Here is an 11,112-nt window from a genome sequence, read left to right as displayed (position 1 = left end):
TTATTTAGAGAACTGATTACAATTTTATAAATACTAAATTGAGTTAAGATTTACCATCATTTATTGCCACATTCTATTGTTTTTTTGTATTACATAAAATATTAAAATATATTCACTGTTATTTTTTAAACATGTTTTATTAATGGAAATGTGTATATGTTGTTCATTATTCAGAGAACAACTCATTACAATTTTATAAATACTAAATTGAGTTAAGATTCACCATCAATTACTGCCACATTCTATTGTTTTTTTTATTACATAAAATAATTAAATATATTCACTGTTATTTTTTAAACATTTGTTTTATTAATGGAAATGTGTATATGTTGTTTATTATTTAGAGAACACCTGATTACAATTTTATAAATAATAAAAAAAATTATTTGGGTAAGATTTACCATCAATTAATAGCTCATTTTATTAATTTACATGTTTTTTATTAGATAAAATATAACAATAAATTCATTATCATTTTTTAAACAGATTTTTTTTATTGATAGGAATGTTCTAAACTCCTGTTTCCATGCTGGTGTCTTGAAAAGACTTACTGTCCGAAACTCAACTTTATTGTTTTTTGAACGTGAATCAACAGCGCCTCTGCTGGTGGCAGCAAGCAGTGCAATATTTTGCCTCAATTGCTTTTAAACTCAATCAAAGTCGCACAAAATGGACCAAACTAATACAAAATGTATGATAAGATTTACCTGTACTTGTCAATTAATAATTTTTTACATTATTTAATGATCTATAATCATTCTGATGATGATGCCCATCCCCAGCAAATAGCAACTTCACTTCCTGTTACAGTATATAAAGATATCCTGGATGCCATGTTTCCATGACAACGCATGAAGATAAATATGTCTTACGTTGTATTGCTGGTTTCTCTCGACTAAACATTTATCAGGTCGGATGTTTAAAGACAAACCCCCCCAAAAAGTGGATTTCACAGCTTAACATATTTTGTTTTGAACTTCCAGGCACAGGTTTGTGAATTGGACTCAATTAGCTTTGTTGCTAATATGACTCATGACAACGGATGGACACAAAATAAAAATAAAAAAGGTTTTCCAGTTTAAGTGCGAATACTGCAGTGCTGATAGTGGTGTTAGCAAAGGAAGGGGGGCTTTTTGCTGATGAAGAGGAGAGGTAGCATGTTAGCGTTAGAGTGGATAACAGGGGGGTGCTAAAAAAGAAAGATTGGGGGAGAACGAGAAGGATTAAAAAAAGGCACCACAGATTTGAGATAAATAAAGAGGCCGACCCCCAATCTCCCGTGTCTTTGCACCGATCAGGAAGTGAGCCGATTTCTTAGCTTGGTTAGACACAGTGATGGTGGGGGTCTCTCAGGCGGTGTGTGTGTGTGTGTGTGTGTGTGTGTGTGTAAAGGCAGCAAGAACCTTATTACAGTTCCACCACATCTCTGTTGTGGGGGGGGGGGGGGGGGGGGGGGGGGGGGCGGCCCCTTCAGTATCTGTACATGTCGTAAGTGCTGACCCACGATGACGGGAAAGCCCAAGAGGGGAACCTGCGCAGGATTTTCTCCAGCTCAGGTGTACTCTGGTCGTCCCCGAAGAAATAGTGCGTGGAGATGGCCACTGAGATGATCCCCTCGGGGCCTGACGGGATCGGATCGCTGGGCGGCTGTGGAGGAACAACGGAAACAAGATTGATGTACTTCACCTGTTTGGGTCAGTGATAGGGGTGTAACGGTACGTGTATTTGTATTGAACCGTTTCGGTACGGGGATTTCGGTTCGGTTCGGAGGTGTACCGAACGAGTTTCCACATGGACGTATTAAGTAGCGTAACGCACGTTGTGTAAACAATGCACACCAAGGCACAACACACGGCATGCTAGCAGCTAACGGGCTACGATAGACTGACCATACGTCCTCTTTTCACCGGACATGTCCTCTTTTGCGGTGCTGTCAGGGCGGAGTTTTTTAAATGCCTCAAATGTCCAGCATTTTGAGTTAGGGTTGCATGTATTTTCAATGTACGTTCAGGGTTAAGAAGGGGTTAAAAACAAAACAAATTGTGCGCGCAGAAGCATGGTGAAGGAGGGGCAGAGACAGAGAGAGAGAGAGAGAGTTATGATAAACGCGCATGCGTCGCCAGGCTCTGCTTTTTATCCTTAGATTTATCAGATTTAATTTTTTATTATCTATAGCAGGAGTGTCAAAAGTGTGCGGCCCACAGCTAATGTTTTAAAGGCCCACGAATGTAATTTAGAAAAAGTTGCAATGTTGACTAATAAAACAAAGCTGTTTTTTTTTTCTTTCAAACTGTCATTGCTTAAAACATAATATTGAATCAAAATCAATGTTATTATGAATTATTGACCTATCCAAGGTTCCCATTACTTCACATCAAATATTCCACTAAGAAAAATATTTTTGGTGGAAGATTTTGCAAATTTGGTAAATAAATAACCCCAAAATGTATATTTTGTTGTTTTCTTACTGTACCGAAAATGAACCGAACCGTGACCTCTAAACTGAGGTACGTACCGAACCGAAATTTTTGTGTACCGTTACAGTGATAATGACTACATTGGGTTGTTTCCTTTCAATCATGGCCTCCGCTCTCATAGATGCCAAGCCACACTTAATCAGGTAGACAAGTCCAAATAGACGCCTCCTTTTTCCTGTATATATACCGTATATTTCGGATTATAAGTCGCAGTTTTTTTCATAGTTTGGCCGGGGGTGCGACTTATACTCTGGAGCAATTTATGTGTGAAATTATTAACACATTACCGTAAAATATCAAATAATATTATTTATCTCATTCACAGTGTTGGGACCAACGCGTTACAAATTAACGCCGTTAGTTTCGGCGGTAACTAGTAATCTAAGGCGTTATTTTTTATATTCAGTAACTCAGTTACCGTTACTACATGATGCGTTACTACAGTATCGGCTAGAAACAGAAGATCTGAGTGTGTTTTATTGCAGCGCTGCGGTGTCTTCCTTCTTGTGTCACAAGGAAAAGAAGAGGCGTGCAGAGAAGAGGCGTGCTTTGTGTGGGTGGGGGCGGGGCTCCCAGACCGTAGTTGAGGGGCGCAGGGGAGACGTTCCTCCAGGGCCTATGAACTTCGGGGCTAACAACCTTTACTTTACCCGGAAGTGGGTCTTTACAGCTGAGGGTGAATGACGAGGTCGGCGGTTTGTTGCAACTTTGTGACTTTATTGGACGCAGCCATCCACCAAGCTAGAGCACCTGCACGCACTCACTGTCGCCAGTCCCTCACCTCTCTCGCCCACTCACTCACTGACGTCACTCACCTCACATGCTGTCATATCTTAAAGGGCCACACACACACACATACGCTACTCTCATAACAACTAACAAGACATTATGGCAAAGCCAGAATTTGAGTTTCTTAACATGGAGACATTCTCAATACTTTTCTTTTGTTGAGCACAAAGAAAAGAACATTTTAGTTAAATGTAAGTTGTGTCTTGGATCAAAGATCCTATCTAATTAAAGTAAAAGTTAAAGTGTCATTATGTTGCAGCTATTTAAAATAGTTTTGTCAATTTGTTCTGGCCTGAAATAAATTGGCCCTTTGAAACATATCTTTGTCTTTGTGTGTTGTACGTAGACCACATTGCTTTCTGAGTTCAGTGATGCAAATGCATGTCAAGTTGATCAACACATTGTATTATTCTCCAGTGCAATAACAGTACTGAAATGAAGGCTAAAAGGGCATTAATGGGAGCCTTAAAAAAAAAAGAAGTAACTAAATAGTTACTTTTCACAGTAACGCATTACATTTTGGTGTAAGTAACTGAGCTAGTAACTGAGTTACTTTTGAAATAAAGTAACTAGTAACTGTAACTAGTTACTGGTTTTCAGTAACTAACCCAACACTGCTCATTCACGTAAGAGACTAGACGTACATCAGCAATCGTCACACACACACACGTCATGGGCTTCAGTGACAACCGAAACCATCCTGTCCGGATTTAGAAAGGCTGGAATAATTGGAACTGCAACTGACGATGACTCGGACGTAAGCGACGTACCGATAGAAGAGGAAGCGGCGCATTGTCTACCTTTGGAGTTGGCAGAGTTGTTTAGAAGCGACACAGAGGAAGAAGATTTCATGGGATTTAGCGATTAGGAGTGACAGATTGTTTGGTAAACGTATAGCATGTTCTATATGTTATAGTTATTTGAATGACTCTTACCATAATATGTTACGTTAACATACCAGTTGGTTATTTATGCCTCATATAACGTACACTTATTCAGCCTGTTGTTCACTATTCTTTATTTATTTTAAATTGCCTTTCAAATGTCTATTCTTGGTGTTGGATTTTATCAAATAAATTTCCCCAAAAAATACGACTTATACTCTAGTGCAGGGGTCGGCAACCTTTACCACTCAGAGACATTTTGACCCGTTTCACAAATTAAAGAAAACAATGGGAGCCACAAAACTCTTGAAATTTAAAATGAAATAACACTGCATACAAAGTTTTTTTTTGCTTTGTGCTATGTATAAACCAGACACGCGGCTCGCAAGTTTTATATGAATGGCGCTTGACAGCGTCATACTTGCCAACGCTCCCGATTTTTCCAGGAGAGTCCCGGAATTCGGGGCGACTATTCTATCGGATGTCTGCTTATCTTCACCAAAACAACAATAATAAGGGCGTGCCGTCATGGCATTGTCTTTAGCGCCCTCTACAACCTGCATAAACAGCGTGCCAGCCCAGTCACATGTTGTATGAGGCTTCTGCAGACACACATAAGTGACGGCAAGGCATACTTGGTCAACAGCCATACAGGTTACACTGAGGGTGCCCGTATATATAAAACAACTTTAACACTGTTACAAATATGCGCCACATTGTGAACCCACACCAAAAAAGAATGACCGTGTGTCGGTTGAGGTGGGCGGGTTTGGTGGTAGCGGGGGTGTATAATGTAGCCCGGAAGAGTTAGGGATGCATGGGATTCTGGGTATTTGTTCTGTTGTGTTTATGTTGTGTTACGGTGCGGATGTTCTCCCGAAATGTGTTTGTCATTCTTGTTTGGTGTGGGTTCACAGTGTGGCGCATATTTGTAGCAGTGTTAAAGTTGTTTTATATGGCCACCCTCAGTGTGACCTGTATGGCTGTTGACTAAGTATGCCTTGCAGTCACATACGTGTGTAGGGCCGGCACGCAAATAGTGTAAAATCGGACGCTAAAGGCAGTGCCATCCCGGTACCCCCTCAATATTATTGCCCGGGTGAAAATCGAAGAAAGGGTTGCCCCGGGAGATTTTTGGGAGAGGCACTAAAATTCGGAAGTCTCCCGGAAAATCGGGAGGGTCAGCAAGTATGCAGCTGAGCCGCATCAGAGTGATCAAAGAGCCGCATGCGGCTCCGGAGTCGCGGGTTGCCGACCCCTGCTCTAGTGCGACTTATATATGTTTTTTTCCTTCTTTATTATGCATTTTCGGCCGGTGCGACTTATACTACGGAGCAATTTATAATCCGAAAAATACGGTACTTGTATAGCGCTTTTCTACCTTCAAGGTACTCAAAGCGCTTTGACACTATTTCCACATTCACCCATTCACACACTGATGGCAGGAGCTGCCATGCAAGGCTCCATCAGGAGCAAGGGTGAAGTGTCTTGCTCAAGGACACAACGGACGTGACTAGGATGGTAGAAGGTGGGGCTTGAACCAGGAACGCTCAGGTTGCTGGGACAGCCACTCTCCCAACTGCGCCACGCCGTCAGACATTATCGAACAAATGACTTACAAAAACCTAAGTACCAGTGTAATCCAAACAACTAAAAATAATCTACAAAGGCAAGATAGTTGCTTACCTGTATTTCAAACCAGAAGGTCCACGTGGGCGCATTCGAGCCGTGTGAATAGAAGACAAAATATTCTCCACTCAGGTCAAACTGAGGTGTGCCGTCACCGAAGGACCAGGAGGTGAGACTGGCTCCTTTATGAGGCATCAAGTACAGCGACATGTGACTGGGACCTACATTGGACAGACATACAGTTAGCGTACTGCCATATCAGACCTACTTCTAAAGCGTTGACTCAGACCGTTGACATCAAAGATCATCTTGATGGTTCCCCACGGGGTCTTCTCCTTGGACACCCGGCTGAACTCCACCGGGGAGCTTGGAGACACTTGAGGAGCAGGGAGGTACCAGTTCTTCCTAGAAACGAACCAAAAGGGCACAAGTCAAGAATAAAAAATAAAAAAAAGTAGATTGAGAGTTCAGTTTTCAAACGTCACCGACTTGCTGAGGAACTTGACAGGCAGGAACCAGGGGTAGCCGCAGAAGGGGTGGTCATCGCGGCAGTGCGTGCGGACACTGTCGTTGATTTCAGGGATGTGCGGCGTGATGTGCTGAATGCCCGTGTAGTCAAAGCTGTTGATCCACACGCCCGAGTCCTGACTCTCCACCCGGCCCTCGAGATCGTGGAAGGTCCGAGTGGTGTGCTGCCAACATAAGTAAAACCACGGTATAGTACAACTAAAATAAAGTCATCATTTGAAGATTTGTGCCAAAATAAATAGAAAGCGAATGAAATTAAATGATCCAAACATGCATTATTATAAGTACTGTACCAATCAATATATAATACATTATAATAAGTTTGCAGTACCACTATATGATAAAACAAAAACAAAAAGACTCACATTTCAATATTTGTGTAGCAATTAACTAAAATTAAAGCTAAATAAATAAATATCAAAAAAAAAATTATGAATAAATATCAATTATTTAAAATTTTTTTTAAATAAATAACTAATATGTTAAACAGTTTATTACATTCCAAATTCCCAATTCAAGACGAGAATCAAAACAAATTGGCCACTGTATAAAAAAGCTAAACACTTATGCCACAATTAAAATAAATGTTATAACCAGGTAAATGGATAATTCAAATCTGAATTTTAAAATAGTAAAGTAATTCATTAAATCTCAATTATTATTATTAATTGTGTATTATTAAATATAAATGATTATTCAATAATTGTTTTAGTAAATATTACATTTCCAATTCAAAGACAGATTCCAATATGTATAATAATTCAAGTAAATTGGAATTAAAATTAGTAGGCCACTGTAAGAATACACAACCATTTGTAGATATATGAAACAAATAAAAGAAACATTTACCAATTAAACTGATGATTAAAGTATGGATGAATTCAAATGGAACATATTTTAAATTACAATATATTACATGATTAGATTTTAAATATGTTTTATGAATTTATTTAATGACTTTTATAATTATTTAATGCCATATGTATTAAATATTTATTATTTAATCCTATTTTAATATATCATTTAAATATGAAACAGTTGATTACATCTCCAATTCCATGACAGATTCCGAAAAGTTCAAGAATTAAAGTTGGCCACTGTTCAATAAAACTAGACACCGTTTGAAGATTTATGCCACAATTAAAATACTGGTAAACATATGACCAATTAAATGAATAATTACAATATGAATGAATGAATTAAAATGGAAAGTAATTCATTAAGTACAATAAATGAAATTATTTTTTATTTAGTAGTGACTTAGCCCAAATAATTATACAATTTATTCAATGACCTTTAATTACTTCACATCATTTGTTAAACACTTATAAATATAAATGATTTAATAATAATTGTAATAAAATAAAATAAAATGTAAAACAGTCAATTACATTACCAAAACCATGACAGATTCCAGTAAGTACAATAATTAAAATAATTTGGCCACTGTAAAAAAAAACAACACAAAAGCATTTGTAGATTTATGCCACAATTTAAATAAACAACCATTAATTGATGAATTATTTAAAATGCACAATCATTAAATTTAAATTACAATAAATTAATTTAAAAATTTTGTGGTGAAATATCTCAAATAATTACACAATTTAGTTAATGACTTTATTAATTATTTCACACATTTTTTATTGAGCATTATTAAATATAAAATAATTTAATAATAATTTAAATTAAAATGCAAAACATTACAAGACGGATTACAAAACATACAAGAATTAATACATCTCTGAATTGGCCACTGTAAAATAAAAAAATAAATAAAGATTGAAGATTAATGCCACAATTAAAATAAACACACGACCAAATAAATGGATAATTAAAATATGAATGAATTAAAATGGAAAGTAAGTCATCAAGTACAATAAATTACAGAAAATTCCTCTAAATTGGCCACTGTAAAATAAATAAATAAAGATTGAAGATTAATGCCACAATTAAAATAAACACACGACAAAATAAATGGATAATTAAAATATGAATGAATGGAAAGTAAGTCATCAAGTACAATAAATTACAGAAAATTCCATTAAGTAGTGAAATATCTAAAATTGTTATACAATTTATTCCAATGACCTTTTTAATTATTTCACGCCATATTTATCTGTTTAATAAGCAGTATTTTCGGTTTTATTTCAGTCAAAGAAGTGGTGGGCAGGACCAATGATCTTACTGGCTGATCTGCATGTTTGAACAGTTTCTGTTTTGAAGGTTGGATGTTGTTATAAATTAATAAATCAATATATCTCACGACTTCAATCCAGCAGAGGGTGCTATTCATTCAAAACTGTGCATTTGTGTGTGTGTGTGTGTGTGTGTGTGTGTGTGTTCCAAGTGAACCTGCAAAAAGATCCTCTTAGGTCGTGGGATGTCAGGGTCTCCCGAATAAGGAAAGAGGAGACTGCAGGACACTAAGAGGAACATGACCGTGAAGATGGATGCCAGGCCCGTCAAGATCCGCTTTGTGCTCCGCACCAAATAGATGAAGTGGATCTGACAGATGAAGGGAGTTACTCGAGAGACTAATCTGAATGGCAGGCGGTTTGTGGTGGCACACTCACGAAAAAGGAAGAGATCAATATAGTCCCAATGGTAACCATGGCGGCCAGGACCACCTCCGGCGGTATCTCGGTGCCGCTGCGTCCCATGATCGGCGTGAAGATCTCAAAGACCACCCAAATGAGGAACATGAAGTGCAGATAGGGCAAGGCCAGACCCAGCAGGTAGAGGACGCTGTACTTGAGTGACGCTCCTAAAAACATCATCATCATCATCAGCTGTTATTCCTCTGCATAATAATGTGGATTTTGATTAAAAGTGTTTGCCTCTATTCTTAAATTCCTTGGCGAGCAGCAGTTTGGTGGCCAGGGGGAAGGCCACCATGAGCATGGGCACGTAGGCGGAACAAAGGCCCTTCTGGGTCAACCATAGCAGGATGCAGCACCACAGCATCAGGTTCACGTCGAAGTACAGTTCACCCAGCTCTAGCAGACGCACACCCTAACAATACACACACATACTGGTTATCATTTGCAATGGGGACCAAGTTCTTGATCATCACTTGTGGGGACCACCCTTTCTACAGGTTGTGGAGGCATAAAAAAAATCAGGTAAAATGGCCACTGCCCAGTTAGCTCATAAACGTCTTTAAATCTCTGGATTGATGAAGTAATGTGCTGATCATTCTTACTGGGGGACCCTGGGGAAAAAGAGTTAATATGGTTCATGGGAACCAAATTTAAATCATTTTGCATAATTCACACAAACTTGTATGTGACTACAGAGGACCATTAAAAAAAAAAAAAAAAAGTTGAAATGAAATATGACATGATGGTCAGAATACAGCACTACAGCTGTCCTCTTATAGGAAGTTTCACCACTTAAATGTTAAAGCAAATCCTGCATCTTCTGTGGCATGACTGAAAACTGCTATTTAGCAGTAATGAAGTTGTCTGCAACTCCAACTACCATATAAAGAAGGATGGACAATTCTGAATGGGAATCATACTTTAAGGTAATAATGTTTTATAATCATGCTGTATGAAAATATAATCCTAAGAAACACTAAACCAGATTTTGTTTTTGGAAAAATATATTAGTACTATTAATGTCAGGATAACAAATGTTTCACTTTTCAAGAAAATTTATTTTCTCTTTTACCAATATTTGAAACAGGTAAACAAAGCAACCCAAATTTCCCTGTTGTGGGATCAATAAAGGATTATCTTAACTTACCTTAAACCACAGAAATAAAATACAAACTCATTTAAACTTTTATTTTTTAACAACATTGAACATAAAGAACATAAAAAACTGTTCTACTTAACCAGTCTTGCTGATTATCTCTTAATCTACTATTTTAAAAATCACTTAGGCATCTTCAGAATGGATCTGACTATCATTTAAAAAGGTTTCCCTTTAGGGAACCTGTTTTTTTATCCCCATACTGTCAGAGATCCCCTAAAGGTGACTGTGTAAACAGAGCGATGTCCCCATTAAGCAAGCATTGCCACACACACACACACATACACTTAGACCTGGTAATCCCATAGGGGTGATGAATGGATGATCAGCGCCTGAGAGCTGCGGCCCCTACCATCATGACCTCGCACTCCCTCCCCTCTGTTGCTAAATATCTCGAGATGTATGTTGTAATATGTATATGTGCTTTGCTATGGAGGTTTTTTCCCACTCCAGACTGGGCCGCCTTAGGAGCCCAGTCTATATTGTATTTTTTTTTTACTCATCCTTCCCCAGCGTTTTACCTTTTTCCCATCTTTTATGGGGCGCCTTGTGGCGCCTCATCAGCGTTCCTGTTCTGTAACCCTGTACACTGTTTGCTTTGTCTAATCTTGAGCAGGTTTGTGCTGAAAAGAAAGTTTCGTTGTACTTATACAATAACAATAAAGACCTACCTGCCTACCTAAGCTGGAGTCGCCACAAAATGCATGTTGGTTTTACTTTACCAAGCAAACACGTCAGTCCAGTTTGTTTATAATCCCAGTGGACACTCCATTAGGTACACCTGCACTGTGCAATGTTCGCTCCCTTTTTGCCCAATTAGTCTGTCAGCAGCTAAGGTAGTTACATAATAGCTACTTAATTACTTGGGTGCAGTGGCTAATTTGTTTGCTAGCGAGCAGTAAGCTATTTAGCAAATTGGAACAAAAGACTTGGTTAGAAAATGACTTGGCTATGTTGCTACTATGCTATTTAGCGACCGCATCAGTTAGCTAATTAGTTAATTACCTATTAGTTACGCAATTAGAGATTTAGCTACATAGCTACTC

The 11,112-nt window shown here is 38.2% G+C and overlaps 1 protein-coding gene across 1 annotated transcript in view; it reads right to left on the bottom strand.

The window, feature by feature from the left end:
• Nucleotides 1-1,457: 1,457 nt before the first annotated feature.
• ermp1 (endoplasmic reticulum metallopeptidase 1) overlaps nt 1,458-11,112 on the bottom strand; it is a 40,692-nt gene continuing 31,037 nt past the window's right edge. The window contains exons 9-15 of the mRNA XM_061927114.1: nt 9,148-9,322; nt 8,884-9,074; nt 8,663-8,815; nt 6,269-6,471; nt 6,069-6,184; nt 5,837-6,000; nt 1,458-1,647 (exon numbers count right to left, since the gene is read on the bottom strand). Of these exons, the coding sequence (XP_061783098.1) occupies nt 1,471-1,647; nt 5,837-6,000; nt 6,069-6,184; nt 6,269-6,471; nt 8,663-8,815; nt 8,884-9,074; nt 9,148-9,322 (1,179 nt within the window). The 3' untranslated portion in view covers nt 1,458-1,470. The remainder of the gene's footprint in view (nt 1,648-5,836; nt 6,001-6,068; nt 6,185-6,268; nt 6,472-8,662; nt 8,816-8,883; nt 9,075-9,147; nt 9,323-11,112) is intronic.

Source organism: Nerophis lumbriciformis, linkage group LG32, assembly GCF_033978685.3.
Source record: "Nerophis lumbriciformis linkage group LG32, RoL_Nlum_v2.1, whole genome shotgun sequence".
In the NCBI taxonomy this organism is placed as follows: domain Eukaryota; kingdom Metazoa; phylum Chordata; class Actinopteri; order Syngnathiformes; family Syngnathidae; genus Nerophis; species Nerophis lumbriciformis.
The sequence above is the reverse complement of the archived record's forward strand: the minus strand, read 5'-3'. Positions and strand labels throughout refer to the sequence as shown.